This window comes from Magallana gigas, chromosome 4 (genome assembly GCF_963853765.1).
Source record: "Magallana gigas chromosome 4, xbMagGiga1.1, whole genome shotgun sequence".
Classification (NCBI taxonomy): Eukaryota; Metazoa; Mollusca; class Bivalvia; order Ostreida; family Ostreidae; genus Magallana; species Magallana gigas.
The window spans coordinates 25,327,929-25,346,672 of NC_088856.1; the positions used below are offsets into that span (position 1 = coordinate 25,327,929).

The 18,744-nt window shown below is 33.3% G+C and overlaps 2 protein-coding genes and 1 long non-coding RNA gene across 4 annotated transcripts; all 3 read left to right on the forward strand.

Moving 5' to 3' along the window:
* The first annotated feature begins 353 nt into the window (after positions 1-353).
* Positions 354-973, forward strand: LOC109620035 (uncharacterized). Its single transcript, XR_004596776.2, has 3 exons — positions 354-510; positions 655-726; positions 868-973. It is a non-coding gene; the product is annotated as an uncharacterized lncRNA (long non-coding RNA).
* Positions 974-2,218: 1,245 nt separating this feature from the next.
* LOC105338559 (U3 small nucleolar RNA-interacting protein 2) lies at positions 2,219-11,309 on the forward strand. Of its 2 annotated transcripts, none has more exons than XM_011443738.4 (14): positions 2,219-2,356; positions 4,125-4,234; positions 4,892-5,004; positions 5,411-5,478; positions 6,151-6,192; positions 6,538-6,664; positions 6,882-7,006; positions 7,549-7,641; positions 7,849-7,949; positions 8,581-8,715; positions 9,063-9,125; positions 9,520-9,671; positions 10,585-10,667; positions 10,928-11,309. In XM_011443738.4, exons 1-14 carry the CDS (start codon positions 2,312-2,314, stop codon positions 11,075-11,077), a joined length of 1,407 nt encoding a protein of 468 aa, XP_011442040.3. In that variant the 5' UTR covers positions 2,219-2,311; the 3' UTR covers positions 11,078-11,309. The 2 variants fall into 2 exon arrangements, with proteins under 2 accessions (XP_011442040.3, XP_011442041.3); XM_011443739.4 differs by having other exon boundaries at positions 10,588-10,667; positions 10,928-11,307.
* Positions 11,310-13,142: 1,833 nt separating this feature from the next.
* LOC105338558 (metalloproteinase inhibitor 1) lies at positions 13,143-18,102 on the forward strand. The gene is made up of 5 exons (XM_011443737.4): positions 13,143-13,442; positions 14,071-14,213; positions 14,550-14,655; positions 16,544-16,665; positions 17,686-18,102. The coding sequence occupies exons 1-5, from the start codon at positions 13,328-13,330 to the stop codon at positions 17,851-17,853; spliced, it is 654 nt and encodes a 217-aa protein (XP_011442039.3). The 5' UTR covers positions 13,143-13,327; the 3' UTR covers positions 17,854-18,102.
* The last annotated feature ends 642 nt before the right edge of the window (positions 18,103-18,744 follow it).

Below are 18,744 nucleotides of genomic sequence, written 5' to 3' on the forward strand. Positions count from 1 at the left end.
GTGGAGTCGAGCATGTGTATTCCAGTAAAAAAGGACTAAGTTAAACGTAGTTGCTATTATAGCGCTCGAGAGCGCTAGCAAACACTTTTTCATCAATGCCTTTCTGAATTTGATATCGGATACGTAAATAAAAAAAAATAATTAAAAAAAATATCATCGAAATAATTCAAACTTCCGCCAGATTCCTTTGTACCAAACCAAATCTCTGTGTGCGGAGAGACAGAAGACTATGGGTTTGCGAAATGAATCAGAAGCAACTGTGACGTCACAGATATGCAACGTCATAATATCTTCACAGCTGTAAATTAAAAAAAAAAAGCATCTACATGATTCAGAAGCAATTGTGACGTCACGATTCATACGTCATAATACCCTCCAGCTATTTCTGAGTAAAGGTGTTGCTTGCCTCCCAGGAATATTCTTCGGAAAATTTTCAGTTTTCAATTATTCCTAAAGCGGAATATTGTATTCATTGTTCATTAAGAAGTTTACCAGGACATCAAGAATTCTGTAAGTAGATGTAATTCTGAATATCTGAAAATTAATTTTATTATTTTAGAAATGTAAATTCTCATTTCACACGATTCTTGTCATGTTTCACGGGTTGATTTATAATTCAATGAAATATCCAATTGTTTCCCTTCTCATTGATAGATACTAAAATGATAGGATTCACGATCTTCGTTATGGCGGTGTTTGAAGGATTCAAGTGGCTGAGAAAAGACGGTAAATATTTACCATATATGTACATAAATATCAATAGCATTAATATATACATGCATTGTTATGTATATTTTTTTTCAGTGCTACTAAGATGAAATTGTCTGAAAAAAATGAATAATGCATTTTGTATTCATATCATTTCAGATGAGGCGGATATGAACCGCGAGATCTCTGAACAGATTGATGCAATGCTAGAGAGCATTCAGAGATCATTGTAAAAATGTTGAAATAAAACATTTGACCGATCCCATTCTGGCCTAATGTTTGATTTTATTTTATTTCGTGTAATGTACATTCAAGTTCAATCAATTTTTTTTATGCTTTTACTGGAACGGTTGCAAATTAACAAAAACAAAGGATGACCACAAAAGTGCAGGGAATGGGTTATACAAAGACAATGGCTTTACGCAAAAGGTTGGAGAGAGAGAGAGAGAGAGAGAGAGAGAGAGAGAGAGAGAGAGAGAGAGATTTGCGTTTAGAGCGATGACTTACCAATTTAAAAAGTTAAGATCGAGGTTTGGGCAGCATACATTATTTGTTTCATTTTTCAATGCGTAAAAATTGTCCTAATTGAGAAATAATTATAAACAATGAGACATGGTTATCTAAATGTACATGATAAACAGTCATCTTGCATGTTTAAGATATTTTGTATGCACGGCACATATGAACGTGTTTGGACACACAATATATATATATATATATATATATATAATTATGTTATTTGTATATATCAGTGCATACAACAGATCGCAATTTTTTACACCACCATCTCCAACAATTTATTTCATTTTAAGCCATCTGCGGGTTGGCTAGTATCTCTGAGTCCTCAGCATGTCTAATGATCATACGTTTGTAACTTCTTCGTCTAAATTATTTACATGTATCTTTGTCAGGAGTAGTAATTGATCATGATTTAATTTTTCTTACATCTATGTTGGCCAGACTCCACTCATTTGACATGACGTTTGAAAAGCAAAAAAAAAAAAAGCAAAATAAAAAAATAGATAGATAAATAATGATAAAAAAAAATAATAAAAAAAGACGTACAATTTTCCAAAACTCCGTTGAAAGGGGGGGGGGGGGGGGGCTTCAGTATGAGTTGTTGTTGTTGTTGGTGTAGTGTAAATGTACATGCATGTACCCTACCTAAAACTTCATTGATTCTTTCATTTCCTCCATTTCCCTTTAATTTTCACATGTTCCCCAAAAAGTGGGGGCGGGCGGCAACTCTAACTTTGTTCTGTAAATTGAAAAAAAAAATGTTTTTGCTGCGATAAAAAGTGTGTATGTGTCTTACCATTTATTTCACAAGTTAACTCTTCTATAAGGAGGGTGATTTTGGCAAAAACTGTGTGAATAGATTTTTTTTCATGTTTTTAAAGTTTATTATACTATAATAGAATTTTCAGAAAAACCAAACGCATAATACATTCCGGATAAAATAAAATAGGTTGGGTTTTATTATTACTATTTTAGTGTCTTGAACGTTTGATTTAAGGTTCAGAGCATATAGTATTTTTCAAGCGTTTGACAAACATTGACTGCGATTTAGAAAACAACGTGTTGTTCATGTCTTGTTTTTAAAATGCCATTTTTCATCAAATCAAAAAGGAAGCAATCAAAGTCTAAGGTATTATTTTTTCTATGAAGTAATGCTGCATTATATGGTTTTGTTTTCCTTTCACAATAACTCTCTTATTCAACATTTCATCGATGATAAAAACGCTAAAAAGTGACATATACATGTATCTGTATATTATATATACAACCATGTGTACGGTTTCAAATGAACGTAGAAAAATACCTGATTTATGACACTATTCAATAGAAGCATCTGTTCATAGGGAAGAATATGCGTTCTCGTTTAAATCATCTAAGAAGACCCCCCCCCCCCCCCCACAAACTCTGACTCAAAAATGCAGAGATAGGAGATGGGTAGAAAGAATAATCTTACCGTGACCAGGCTACGCTCAGGTCACAGTAAGAATGTGTCCCATATACTTGCAATGTAGCAGCTGCAAAGCGGATCTGCTTCTCATCAATTTTAAGTCTGTTAAAGATAATCTGCAGGGTGGAAACACATTTTACATATTACAAACCTCTTTGGACATGCATATGTAATTTAGTCCACAAAATATCTATTTTATGAGTCATAACAAGGCATGTCTCCAATAATATCATTAACATGGCGAACGTAAACAGCGAATTTCAAATAAGATGTTAAAAGTGGCAGTAATTTTGTTGCAAAATCAGTTAATGTGGTAAAATGGGATTATAAAAGAGCAACATTGTATTTGAGACCAATCATCAGAAAATTAAGGCAACATACAGCGCGATATATTTTTTTAGGAATGAAGCGAATATATGGGACGAATTCAATCATTAAACCGGGTCTGTAGGACATCTGTCATTTTAACGATAGAGAATTCTATCTAGGAGATGGGATTTTCATGGTTTTGGAGGAGATTCTGTCCACCTTCTTACTTGGTTTGACACCTTCACCCAATCTTGGAACAGTCTTTCATAACCATGTTGTGGTTGAAAATTAAAGATTGTGAAACCTGCTGATGGATAATATAGCTGATCCAGACGTGTAATGGATTGGTCACTGCACCAAATGTAATGGGATGGGAGAAGTAATGATTGACCAGACAGGGATTCGAACCCGGGCCCCCAGAATCTCTAGTCAGGTACTCTACCAACTGAGCTATCTGACACCTATATTCTAACCGGTCTGACCGCCACATTCCTCCCCCTCAAATGATATTTGCCCTTGAAGATCACCCCAGGCTCTTCCCATGGCAAGAGTTCACCTGTCAGTTCCAGGTTTGGTCACAGCACCAAATGTAATGGGATGGGAGAAATATTGACGTATCAGACATGGATTTGAACAGGGGCCCCCTGAATCTCTGGTCAGGTGCTCTTCCAACTGAGCTATCTGGCGCCGGTATTTGAACCAGTCTGACCGTCACACATGCATGATGATGAACAATTTAGGACTGTCAAGAGATTCAGTGAAGGTGTCGTCAAATTAAAAGCTGAGCCAAATCTCTGCCAAAACTTGGTTGTTAAAAGAGTTCAGAAGTCCAATCATCTCTGTAAAACATTATTTTATCAGTGAATGCATGCAAGCATATATTCAGTTATACAATGTCAAACTCAAGCAGTAAGAAATTAGAATTGAATTTTGAAATCAGCATTGGATACATATTACCAAATATGAGTGACTAAGATGTACATGACTGCATTAAATAAGTAACCATTTATTAAACTTGCATTGCCAGTTGTGTTGTTTGATTTACTAAAAGATACTGTAATTCTATGTAATGCAAATTCAATTTATTAGTACATGTTCCAGTACATAACTGGTAATACTATATTTAGAGCTTTTTTTCCAGACAAAAAATCAGAGACCACAGGTGTCGCTCAGTGGAGAACCCTCAAAACGTAAAAGGAAGAAGCTTAGGCTGCAGAATGAAGAAATAGAGAGTGAATCAGAGATAGAAAGGTTGGAATACATGTAGCTTAATTAACTTGTTTAATGCACACATAAAGTTCTCAATGACTTATACAGCATACACTTTTAGACAGCATACACTTTTAGACAAGCTGTATCAATGTCCACAAAACATGATATGGTGCTGTTGATATTGGGTATTATTTCTGACATCAGCATCTAGATTTTTGATGCATGGTGCAATGGACGTCACATGTTGATTCGAGTCTGAGTCCCAACCACTGTTTCTTTTTGTACTTCAACCTCAATATCTCACACATATAAAAAATTTGCTTGCATGGTCCCATTGAGGTTCAAAACAACGTTTGAATGTTATTTTAAAGATACCTTACTGTAAATTCCTTATTTTACGTGAGTACTTAATTCTCCGATTCTGCTGTTATGTATCAAATCATAAGAACATAAAATTGCGATCACCAATTTTTTGTTATAATTTCCTAAAGTTCAAAACTGTCTGAAAAATAAAAGTGAGATTTTAAAATCTGCGAGGAATGCTTCTTGCGATTTTACGCGGAAATAAATTCCTCGCATTTAATAAGGAATCTACAGCATTTGCAGTAATTGTGATATTTATACAGACTTCATAGTCTTATATTGAGTACCTTAATTACTATTTTATTTGTTCTATTTTTTATCTGTTTTTGACAGTGATGAAGGTGAAAGAAAGGCTGAAGTGGTGACATCCTCAGACGAGGAGGAAACTGCACAGGAAAAAAAGTTGCGTCTTGCAAAAGAATATCTAGCCAACCTAGAGCAAGAAGGTACGGATACCTTATTTGGAATATTAGTTGCATTGTACATCAATTAAAAGGAATATTTACTGAAAGATGATATTTTTGTTGAATTTCTTGTCATGTAATTAATTTGTTTTTGAACACATGAAATATTTATTAATATCTAATAAGTTTTTATGCTTTTTAAATTCTTGGAAATGACACGTTCAGATACAAAATTTATTTGGAATAAAGATGTTAAACATTAAGTTACTCTCAAAAAAGCAGCATTTTCTTTTGTAACACATTTGTTGTAAATTAATTCTTTATCAAAAAAAGGTTCAAAAAAGAAATAACTTTATCTGCGAAGTCTATAACATTGAATGACTCGAGGCCAAAAAATATGAAGAGTAATCAAAGCATGGCCTTAATTATTCATGTCTCTATCATTCAGAGGCAGAGAAGAGAGAAGAGGATGACATCCACAGAGACATTATATCTCACAGACTAAAGCAGGACCTGGTAAGAATAAGATAATCTTCCATTAAATGGGTAGAAGATTGTAAAATTTCGTAGGTTTTTTTTTCATGTCTAGAATGCCAAACTTTTTTAAATTTCATGAAAACCACTTTAAACTCAGCAAGTGATTAATGTAAGTAATGTCAAATGAAATGTCTAGAATATTTGATTAATCAAATCAGTCCAGCCATATTGATATTATTGACATTTGCGAGATGGCACTTTGAGTATGTACGTGTAACTATTAAATTAATAGTTAAATCATATTAATACGTAAAATTAACTCAATTAAGAAGGAGCGGAGGGAGCGAAGTGACCGAGCCCATTCTTAATTGCGTAAATTTAACTTAAATCAATTTAACTTAAATCAATTTTTAATACTTAAATCAATTTTTACTCAATTGAATTGTGACTTAGCTGTGACCTTAGAGAAATTCTTGGTAATTAAAAACAACACTTAAGAGAATATTTATTGACTGCTGATTGGATGAAAAAATGGGTTATGTTCTAAACAAATATAGTATCCATTCAGAACCATAATTAATGGAATAATCCATATGTAGAAAGATATACAAACCACATGCTTTTCATTCATAATGATTGCTGGTCGGGGAAATAATGTATATATACATCATACATACAGGACTTATGATTGTTTCATTTTTTTTTTGACAGTTGGAACAAAGTGGAAAAGTACAGAAACTTGTTGCAGATGGGGTAAATATTTTATTTAGGATAGAGATGATTTATAAAAGTTTAAGATATTAATAAACAATTTTTATAATTTGATTTTTTTTCAAATTGAGGATAACTACAGTCAAAAACCTGGGTGTTTTTGTTTTAGCTAGGCCTTTAATTGGGAAAATTAGCAACACAATAAAAAATACAGTAATTAAAAATAGTTATCGAATAACTACACCTTTCATTTTTAGTGAGATATAACAGAAGTGTGCCATGGCATTAAGGATTTGATTTATTGTGTTTTCAGTTTTTAGTTTTTTGCTGAAATTTTTTATGCATCAGTTGTCTTTCTTTACATCACTGCTGTTGTGTGTGTTACAGTATGAAAAACCATCCCTGGATGACATCATCGTTCTGCGGGGGCATCAGTTGAGTGTGACCTGTGTGGTTATCTCCCCTGACAAAAGACACGTTTTCAGTGGCTCCAAAGACTGTAGTATCATCAAGTGTAAGCCTGACCCAAATGATTTATAATGAGGCGAATTTTAAATGTCTAATGCCCATTATTCAATTCGTCTGTTCACCAGTCTGCATTGAATAATGCAATCATATTACATCGAATTTAAATGACTAATTTAAATATAACAGCTTAAAAATGGTTTACATTGGTGCCGAAATTTGATTATTTGTGAATGTGAATTGATGAGATGATGAGATTTTCACAGGGGATGCGGTGGAGGGTAAAAGACTACACATGATTCCTGGGGGGAGGAAAGGGACGGAGGACACTCATACAGGACACACAGACCACGTCTTCTGTCTCGCAATGTCCTCCGACGGAAAATTTCTGGTTAGTGACACATATCAAGTATATTTTGTAAGCTGTGCGTTAAAGAAATATCTGTCATGTTTACCTCTTTGAACATTTTTACTCTGAAAGGGGTAGTATCAAACATGGCATTTTTCATATATTTTAAATATATCTTTTAATACAGCAGATGTACAACAAGGGTTAGATTGCTTTTTTGTAGAGGAGGATAATGGTCAATCTTTCTTTACTTAGCCATTAACATTAAAGACGTTATCACAGATTATTTTGATAATACATAAACATCAAGGGGGAAAACTCTTACAAAGATGTGAAACCATTGGCATCATTGGATTTGAATGGTTATGTACAGCTACTTAATACATGTACAAGTAATAGTTTCTTGATTGTATTGATACACAGATCAAGAATTGTATCTATAGTATAATAAGGGTTTTAATCTATCAGTTTAACTATTTTAAAAAATGAGCCGTTACATGTACCACGATTGTTTTGTCTCAATAATAATTAATACCGTGCAGGTGTGTTCTTATTTGAAATTAAATAGTATTTGTCCATTGCAGGCATCAGGAGGAAAAAATAAGTTTGTTCTCCTTTGGAACCCAGACACCTGCCAACTCATTCACAGATTTAATGGCCATAGGGGTGCCATTTCTGTAAGGATATATTTATGAGTGTTCATTGTAGAATGAGGTTTCTTTAATATCATGCATGATAAATAAAACTTTGGCTTTGTAATCAAGATTAGTGTTTGAGCTACAGATTTATTCCTTCTCTGTCTATAATTTCCCAAAATACAAGACTGATCTGTATGAATACAGGTACTTATCAACAATACTGGAGACACTTTTTATCAATTTCAGGGCCTGGCTTTTAGAATTGGCTCCCATCAGTTGTTTAGTGCTTCACATGACCGATCAATCAAAATCTGGAACGTGGATGAGCTGGCTTACATAGAAACATTGTGAGTACACTATTGGTGATGATATTTTATATATATTTACTGGCCTGGCTTATTGTCCTCCAAGACAGCAACTATTTTACGAGGCAAAGTTTATGGATATAGTTGCTGTTGAGGGGGATACTAAACTTACATTTGTTCGATTAGTCAGTAAATAGATATTTCATTATACTGAGAAAAAAAACGATATTTGTCGGTAATGCATAATTTTGATGATTAAACAAATTAGAGCTGTGGGAGTTTTAAATCAAGGGAAATTGATTGCCACCGCTGAATAGTTCTGATGACTATTCACCATGGGTATATAGCAAGGAAACAATTTCACGGTTAGATAGAATAGCATGTTTATTCGTTGTAATTTTACATAGAAAATATTAACAAAGGCATGATTAAGATACTTATTTGTCAGAGAAAATGTCTTTAAGGTCAATGTGCCTTAAGCTTAACTTGCTCTTTTTGTCACAAATTATGATTATTTTGTTATAATCACATAAACTAATACTAGATACTCAGGAACATGTACATTTAGTTAACTTTAACATTTATCTTTGGAATGTTCAACATCAGGCTTCATTTTATGTTGATTAGTCAATAAAGACTGTGCTGAAGTTATGTCCCTTTGTGGAATATCTAGATTTGGTCACAGTGATGCAATCACAGGAATCGACAGTCTGTTCCGGGACAGGGCTATCACATCAGGGGGGAGGGATGCCAGTATCCGAATCTGGAAAGTCGTGGAGGAGTCACAGCTAGTGTTCAATGGAGACCCGTGAGTAATTTGGATGTTTATTTTGTATTGACTGTTAGTTCTGTTAATGTACTTACCTCTATTTATTAATGTTTCAAAAGCATTTTTTATCACTTATCACATAAAATGAAAGAGATTTTATGAGTGTATATTTTATACCTGGATTTTAGTTATGCTTTGTACACAACTTAAATCTATTTCTGTGTCATATGAAAGAAGAAATTTGAAATTTATGTATTTGTATGAATTTATTAGGTTTGTACAACACTGCATAGATGATTGGTTGTTATGTATGCCATAGTTAATTATTTTCAACAGAGAAATCTATTCCATTTGAAATATTCTACTTTTAAAATTTTTGATTTCAGGGGATCCATAGACTGCATAGCCTTCATCAATGAATCTAATTTTATATCAGGAACTGACAACAAGTAAGTGAGATAATCACCAGGTTCCAGAGTTTCTGACAGTCAATGATTTAACATACATGTACCACATATAAACATGAAATTCACTATTGTAAATTATATGATATACCAGCAGATAATTTTCATGTATCAATTGATCCTTTAGAATATTTCAGATATAAACTTTTTTTAGATAATAGAATTTTTAAAAGTTATGCAAATAAGTAAGTTTTAAGTTTATGTGATTCATAATGAGTTGTATAAGGCAAAATGTAATAAACAAAAACATATGTAGACAGAGTAAAGAACATGCTCGGAGGTAGTTGATTTTTTATTTCCCTGATTGATACACAGGTGACAAGCACAACAGAAACCAGTTTTAGAGTTAAAAAAACTTCTTACATTGATCTTTTTACAGCTCCATATCCATATGGTCCCTCATGAAGAAGAAGCCACTGGTGACAGTGAAGAACGCTCACCACGGTCAGGACCAGAATGGGAACTCCAGCACCCAGACCAACTGGATAACCTGTGTGGCAGCTCTCCATAACACGGACCTGGTGGCGTCAGGTAGCTCACAGTAGTATAAGACTGTTTGATCATTGTTTACTTTGGATTACAGAACACACCCTTAAGGAGGCTGAATGGTCAACAAATTGCCCATTAGATTACCCTCAATTTTAAATATGTTATTTTTGCACATAGATGATTATTTAGTAGAGATAAAATCCAATTTCCTAGCTTTGAAGTTTTATTATTTTCTTACATCTTTATTCAGAGCTCCTTTTCTCAAGGAGATATAGTATTTAAAAAAATGGCAGCAGCTAGCCACCAAGCCTTCTTATGCTCTCAACACTGCACATTTAATAATTTTATAGTACTTTTATGCATATAGAGTGATTGCCCTTGGATGTAAAACATATCAAGCTTTAAACAACTTTTTTAATCAGTTCACATTAATATGACCACAACAAAGTAATGAAATTATGTACATATTTTATTCACATGTTATAACATACACATTTATTTCCCAATTTTACGGTAAAGAACAACGATTTTTTTATGGTAATAAAATTGTGTATAACAATATAAACAATTTTTCTGATAAAAATTTACAAATACACATGTACTGAAGTTGAAAATGAATAAGATATTAAAACTCAGTAATGTACACTTTTTAACAATAAATTTTCTCTCAGATCTCCATTGTTCAGCCGCCTCAGCTTTGACATTTTGACACGACATTGTATTAAATTAAATATATCTTAATTGTTCATAGAATATGATTATATGTGATTAACTCTAATTTAGAAGGATACAGATACTTTATGGTTACCTTTTTGGCATTCTTTATATAGCAGGGCATTAGTTGTTTTTAGTACCAAACTAGATTTAGAAGTCCTTGAAATATGTTCATTGGTTCTCTGGTACTTTACACATATACATGTGAAAGAATTGGATCTCACTAAAAGATTTTGTTCAGCAGGATCGAAAGATGGCTGCATCAAACTATGGAAGATCTCCAAGAATTACACAGTATTGCAGCCACTGTATTCAATACCTATGGTAGGTAGATTTCAAGTTATTTTCACATGGAAATGTCATGTGCAAGTTATTTTTGAAGTAAATTTACTACATGTATGTGAATTTTAAAAAATTGAATTTTGGAAGGAGGTCTGGACCCCCCCCCCTCCCCTGGATCTGTGTATGGAAATATGATAACTGTTATTGGACATTGATTGTGCTTCTTTGTTATACAGTGTATACATGTAGTACATGATACTCAGCAACATGCAAGTAATGGCTGTTTTATTTCCTTTATTTAGGTTGGTTTTGTGAACAGTCTGGCATTTTCACCTGATGGACAGGTGTTGGTGGCAGGAATCGGTCAGGAACACAAACTAGGTCGGTGGTGGCGAATCAAAGAGGCCAAAAACGGGATAAGAATCATCAAGTTAAAGAGGAAAGATGTCTGATGGAAGGAAAACATCATCTTTTTTTTTTACTTTGATAGTAAAATTCATTTGAATTTTAAGAAGGGAAACAGACATTGAATGATTGAAAGATGTACATGTTAATACACATGTACTGGTTACATAGACATTGGTTTTCATGTATAATTTACATGTGTATGTAAGACGTATTGATTATATAGATTCGGAAAAGCTTTGATACTGGATTTATATGAGAGCCTGTTGAATTGAGAATGCAGATTGGTGTAATGAATCGCAAATAAAACAAAACACAAATAACACATCTATGTTTTAATTGTCGTTATTTTGAGTTATACATCTAAGAAATTAATACATCTTATCTGTATAACTGAATGGGATCTGGTGCAATGTATAAAACCTTAGGAGCTGTTTCATACAAAGTAAAATAAACAAATTGATGCAGATTGTGTGATCCCAGTGCAGATTCTGCGATCGATTCTCGGCTTTGATACACAACAGTTGTTGTTCCTCTGTTCATAGTATACTCAACAAAGAGCAATAAACAATTCAGGATTAATGCATACAAGCTGGAGGGATTTAGAAGAAAACTCGTATCACGTAAATCTTTGTAAAGTTGATCACCAAATGTATTCTATCCTAGTCTGCTGTAGTTAATTATGTAAGATTCTACAATGGGAGTGTACAATAATATTTCTTGGGAGGGAACTTGATAAATTTAGTGTGACGAGAGTCATATGGATACCAGAATTTGAACTCGAAGCTTACTAAAATACAACATAGTTTCAACCCACTTCCGGAGTAAAATAGATTTTTCCTGAGATAATCAGTGGATAATAAAATGCGCCATTTAATTTGTACATTTGCGTTAGTCTTGTCTGAAAATTAGTAATTTCGCAGAGCATTTTACTAGTATGTTTATGTTAAAATTCGGAAAATACACGCATTGCACGTCACATATTCTTGCCAAACAAATATAAAATGTACATGTATCGACGTCTCCGATACATAACATAAGTCCTTTGTTTTCATAATTTGCTTTAAATTATGTACATGAACTACGCTTGCAGATAACGTTATAAAATAATGCGCTTGCTGACATTCTGACGTTCATCGACGCGATACAGCTCCAAAATTAAATATGGAATAAATAAACCAATTTGAAACTGTATATATTAGAGAATATATGTATGATATGTTGGTTAATATTAAAATGCATAATTGCTCAAGAAAGATTATTTAAGACTTTATTCTCTTGATTATAATATTATCTACATGTACTTTCTAAAATAATTTGAATTGTTAAAAAATGTTTATGACGATACTCCTCGCGTGAACAAAATGCTTCAAAAGCAGGGTTGTTGAACACACCATTTAATCAAACGATGATTAAAAGATTTCTAAAAATTTAAAGCGAAAAAAAAAACAGATCCAAAATTCATTTACATCAAAACACGCACGCACATCGACGTTTTTTGCTCATGATGGCGCACTTTGGACATAACTTTAACATTATAATTCCATTCAAATAGTTTATTTTACTTTGATTTTTATACGTACATGTACCCTGTTTGGTGACAAAATCGGAAACCTTCGTCGCACATTGAGCAGCTGTGTCTGCACAATTACAACGTCATAAAAAATAATTATTAGTTAATACACCAGGCAAGGATTGGTGAACAAAATCCCCGTGCCCTTGACGTCTGTGTCCTGCAAGTTACAAAATTTAGTTATTGTCAGATAATTACCATTTTAGTTACAATTAATCCGCTTTTAGTTCTTGTTATGAATGCAATATGAAATAAATGATATTTATATATTGAGACCTAAAATGCCAGAATGTGGTAGATATGTAGAAAACATCCCTTGACGAATTTGGAGATGCGTAGAACTTCAACTCTGTTCAGCGGTCAATCCGTCATCTAATATCCATGCCCCCACTCTCCGAACCCTCGTAAATGCATTTATTCCGGTCCGTATTCCCCGCTGACGCCATGGTATCTAATTGGACACATCGACAACGATTCCTCCCCAAGAATACTTAATTTCGCCTCCCTCTTAATACCTAACGGACAGCCAAAACATTGGCGGATCTGTCTAATTCGTATATCTCCTATAGGTCGCGTTGCGGTCTGAGAACTTACTAGAGACAATCCATCGATCGGTTTTTATATGGTGATAAGATCCGAGACTTATTTAGTTTTAATTTGTCGGAATCGCCAAGTCCACAGTTTTCTTTTTGCTGCCCCGTAATCTGTGGGAAATCCAGTCGCTATGTCTGGGCGCGTGTTACCATGGATATGTTTGTTCCTGGGACTGATGAAGTTTTCTAGCGCCTGTTCCTGCTATATGCCACGATATCAAAACTCGTTCTGCAATGCTGAATTTGGTCAGTAAAATTATTATAATTCAATTTAATGTATATAGTAAGTTCGTTTATATGATGTTTGTATTTAAAATAATGTTAACCTTTTAGATCTAATTTGCATGTTAATTCATGTTCTATTTAATTTTTCATAAGGTATATATGTTAATTTCACGGTATTTTTAGAAGATATATAGGGGTGTCTTTGCTTGTACATTGCATTCAATTTGATATTTTTTTTGTGTGTTAATTCAGCAAATATTTTAAGGTGGCCCACTACACCTTGAAACATATTCTCAAATCAGCAGAAAGATACTTCATTAAAAACAGCATGACAAATGAGAAGTATATTCAGTAAAATATGCGAAAAAAATATGCAATTTTGGATATAAAAAATTATGGCTTTCATTAATTCAATTTGTGAATATGAACAAAAGTCCGTGGCAATTTACAACTGATCTGCGGTTTACAATAATTTATAGCGAATTACCAATTTGGGATCTTGCAAAAGTAAAACATACACAAAAAAAAACGCCATAAAAAATTAAAGAAAACCCCCATAAAACAAACAAACAAGCAAATAAACAAAAACAGGAAGAACAAAACACTTACTAGTGCATCAAACGATATCTTTTGAATTTCATTATAACAGCAATCACAGCAAATGTCACTTCCTCTGAGTTGTTTTTCCGGGACGGGAGAAGTTTGAGTTCCTACGTGCTAGAGGGCGTAATTCCGGACCGACATCAGCGCCTGGAATATAACTACTCCATTGATGTGCTGGACATCTTCAAGGTCAGCAATACGATTACTTTAAAAGACTTTAGTTCTAGGCCATCATCTGGGTTTAATTTACGGTCAGCTCCTCTCCTCTACAGAGAGAGAGAGAGAGAGAGAGAGAGAGAGAGAGAGAGAGAGAGAGAGAGAGAGAGAGAGAGAGAGAGAGAGAGAGAGAGAGAGAGACTTTTGGCTAGAGGAGATACTATGATGCATGTTTTTGTATATTTTCGAAAAATATGCTTCAATCTCTAGAAAAAGGAAGGAATAAAAAAGAACTAATGGAAATATTCCAAAGTGTACACAGTGCGTAATGATGAAACATGCTCGAACAATGTTGGTTTATTTTTAAAGATAACTCCCACTTTTGAGACGGTCGACCAGAACTACGTCACTTCCGACGCATTTGACGGATCCTGTGGGATTGAGCTGTCCGTTGGGACAGTGTACTACATGACGGGTCAGATATTCTATATAAAGTTACACATTTTTTTTATTGTGGTGGCTTAATTTTCGTGAATATGCAATTAATTGCCCGCTTCATTTATAATGCACATATAAACATGTCGCTACAAATCTGTTAATTTAAAATTTGGTTATCCTCGAAAATCGACCCTTCAAAAAATCGCACTGCATAACAAGTATAAATTTACGTGTACTATTGTAAATATCTCAAACCAATATATATCTGATGGATTTTTCCTATTAATACCGTTTTAGAATTATAAGTATCACAGACGATTCTTCACGATGGTTCTTGCTTATACGTGTTTATTGAGACATTGAACGTTAGTACCTGTTGTCACAGGTACTACATGTACATGTATGTCATCAAACAATCCTTTTTAATAAATTTGATCGGCAGTAGTGGTATATACCGAACATGTATTTTTGTGTATGCTCATGAAGAATGGTTTCGATTCATTTAATCACGTGACGTATCACCCGTGAAATGACGTTATTATACCCCCGCAAACGAAGTTTAGGGGGGTATATTGGTTTCACCCTGTCCGTCTGTCTGTCCATCCGTCTGTCCGTCTGTCTGTAGACGCAACTTTGTCCCCCCTATAGAATTTATTATTACTGCATGGAACAGTTTGAAAATTTGTACATATGTTGAACACCATCTGAAGATGTGCACCTGCAATTTTTTTTAAGATCAGACAAGATTTAATGATTTTATGACAGTTTTCATTTTCCTTATTCTATATATTGTACACTAATGTTGAAAAGTAAGGGAGGTAATCCTTACAGATTTTATTAATTAATTGATAGAAAACACTCTAAAATATATTTATATAAATACATCCAGATGGAGTTTTTTGTCTTTATGTCTTAATTAATAAAAAAAAATTATTTTTTATAAGTGTTTTATCAACTGACAATGCAAAGCTTTTGTTTGTCAATGATAAATTCTTAGGAGCTAATAAGAACATCAAAGACAAGTGTGGCTGAATTCATTTGTCCCAAGGGAGCCATTATCTGAGCCATGGTTCAGATGGAGCATGTGTTTAGGGGACATTAATAATCTGTAAAGTGGGTGATGGTTTTGGGGCTATTTTAAAACTGTTTCATGTAAACCAAAAGGTCTATCATTATAAGGAAATAAATAATATAATTATTAATAAAGAAGTAAAACTATTTTTAGAGGTTGTTTAAATTTATTAGTCGAGTAAATTGATGGAGTGACCCTATTGGGCATTAATTTAAATGAAATTCAAGATTTCTGATATGATTGTAGTGTTTTGGCAATTTTAAAATTGTTTGTAATATTAAATTTTCTTCTTTTTTTTTTACATATTTTTACATAGTATGGTAATTATGGTAATGTTTTGGGAGTTTATTAAATTTGACAAGTTCATCAAAGAAAATCATAGTCCTATGGGATAAATTTTCTGATATGGAGTTCCATTGTGCCATAGGAGAAAGTGAGGAAAATTTGAAACAACTAATTGCATCTGTCAAGACTCTTATTAGAAAGATATTGAAAGTTTTATCAACAGAAAAGCATTGCTTGGCTACCGGTATTTCTATTCACTGCAAAGGGAGGGGTTATTGTCATTTTGTTGGTTTTTCTTTAAATCAATTAAATTAAAAAAATACATCATCAAATACATACATTTGTAAATGTATTACTGTTATAGATATGTATTTACATTGAAATTCTGACAATTTTGATTTTAATTTTTCTTAGTTAACTTTTTTTTTTACAATTCTAGAAAAAAAATTTTGTATGTGTTCCAAACCTTTATTATTCAATTCAATTATTTGTCCCATTTGAAATTAGCCTAGCGGGGGTATTAGTCCCATTAGGACAGTTCTAGTTAACCCTGTTATGAATTTGACAGGTTACGTCAGAGACGATCACATGGTAGTCTCGTCCTGTTTCACCACGGCGCCTTTCTCGGAGCTGAAGGCCGGGCACCTGGAGGGAATCAGGGGGCTGTACGCCGACAACTGTAAATGTCGGGTAAGACAACCGGTGTCAAGACACGAAGTACATTAAACTGTTTTGTGCTAAAATCATTTAATCATAAATGTAATGTGATTTTACACAATTTATGTAATGTATGCATGTCGGTGTTGATATGCTAAGTGTATAAGCGTTTAACAGGATTGGTTAGATTTCCTATATGAAAGTGTGAATGAGCCAATCGGAATAAAGCATGAAATTTTAATGTGAACAAAAAAATTTCAATGAGTTTACCCATGGTCAGTAAGCGTATGCGAGACTGACTGTGTGTTTACGACAGTGAATGATGTGTAGTATATACTGGCATGATACAAATAACTAGTCGTTTAAAGGTCATAAATACTTAAGACTGAATCAGATGTCCGTCATCAAAACTCCTCGGATACGTACATGTAGCAGCAAGAAGCTAGGTGGTGGTCTTTCACTGTTTTTAAATAAAACTTTTTACTCATTTAAATTATAATCTAGATGTATAATTAAACTTTCAAACCGAGTGTTCGATCCCATTTTTCCCTGCCCCGTTCACTTTTAAAATCGAGGGTACATGTCTGTTCTTGGCATCATGATTTTAACGATCCGTCGAAACTTACATCTTAATGCACTCATCATTGATAGTCACACATTTTTAATCATCTTAATGATTAAACATTAACTCTTTATTTTGATGATTTTCAATCATTTATAATCACTTGTTAATCAATCATTCAAAGCTTTTATTTAATAATTTTATTTTGAAATAGAAGACTTTGACAAAGTGTACACTGCTTAATATATATATATATATATATATATATATATATATATATATATATATATATATATATATATATATATATATATATATATATGAGAGAGAGAGAGAAAGAGAGAGAGAGAGAGAGAGAGAGAGAGAGAGAGAGAGAGAGAGAGAGAGAGAGAGAGAGAGAGAGAGAGCGTAGTTAGATAAACCAGAGTCTGTAGAAACACTAGAGAAAATCTGATCAATTTCGCCGCCTTATTTTTTTTTTAATTTATAAGGTAAACGAGCTGATGATGGAAAAATGGAAGAAGAAGAAGGTGTGCCAGGCCGAGTGGTACTCTCCGTGCGAGGAGGCACAGGCCGTCTGCGTCAAAAGAAAAGGCGGGAAATGTGTTTGGCGCCATATTGCAGACGAACCCTGCTTACTGGATGATGAGGACAAATAGATATATGGACGCACGTTCATGTTTAACGACTATGGGTATTTTAAATCTTATGTCTATGTAATTTCTTAAACGATTAAAGTGGACGAAGTTCAACAGAACAGGGTACGTGTTCGTTAAAAAGAATGTATGAATGCATTATTGTTTAAACACCAAACAATTCGCATAATGATTTCATTTCACTGTGAGCGTTTTATCAGAAATCTAATTGTATGAAAATTTAGACTTATAAAACTAATTTCCAAAATTAGACATAGACATGGCTCAGGTGGGAACTTTGGTTTTAGAAAAATTGAGTGTAACCAATGCAATGATTCATTTGAAAAGTTTTGTATTACAGGTAAACCATACCATGCATGATTTTTGAAATACTCCTTTCTAAAATGTTTTCAATAAGATTTTAATTTGTGGAATGAATACATAAAAGATGTACTTGCAAGTGACATTCGATGGCTCGAGCTTCGATCGCTCGAAATTCTTGATCTCGAAGTGAAATCACTTCACTATATATAGGAATTTATTGATACCTTTCAGACCCTGACAAGTGTAAGAAGAAGGGTGCGGGGAGGGATGTTTGAAATATTGTTGTTTTTGGAGTTGTTGTTGTTTTTTTTACGTAAGTTTATTGCTCTAATAAAATTAAATTTCTTTTGTTGACGAATAAAATCTGATAAATAGCAAGACTGAAAAAACAAACAAAGCTGGTCTTTTATTGAGTAATATTTTAACGTACATGAATAACAAAATGATACTGATATTGAAAAATTCAATATGACCACCACTTTATCAAGTGAACATTGGTTTTTCAAAAACTTTTAAAAGTCTACCAATCATGAAATCTTTAAAACAAAAACAATTGCACTTTTTAATAGCAGTGATATTCAAAATATATAT

Bases quoted from the DNA above. Each gene is read 5' to 3' on its own strand.
- LOC105338559 (XM_011443738.4), top strand. From the start codon at position 2,312: ATGCCATTTTTCATCAAATCAAAAAGGAAGCAATCAAAGTCTAAG. The intron at 9,126-9,519 runs GTAAGTGAGATA...ATCTTTTTACAG, and splicing joins ATATCAGGAACTGACAACAA to CTCCATATCCATATGGTCCC. The intron at 9,672-10,584 runs GTAGCTCACAGT...GATTTTGTTCAG, and splicing joins CACGGACCTGGTGGCGTCAG to CAGGATCGAAAGATGGCTGC.
- LOC105338558 (XM_011443737.4), top strand. From the start codon at position 13,328: ATGTCTGGGCGCGTGTTACCATGGATATGTTTGTTCCTGGGACTGATG. The intron at 13,443-14,070 runs GTCAGTAAAATT...TCATTATAACAG, and splicing joins GTTCTGCAATGCTGAATTTG to CAATCACAGCAAATGTCACT. The intron at 14,214-14,549 runs GTCAGCAATACG...TTATTTTTAAAG, and splicing joins ATGTGCTGGACATCTTCAAG to ATAACTCCCACTTTTGAGAC.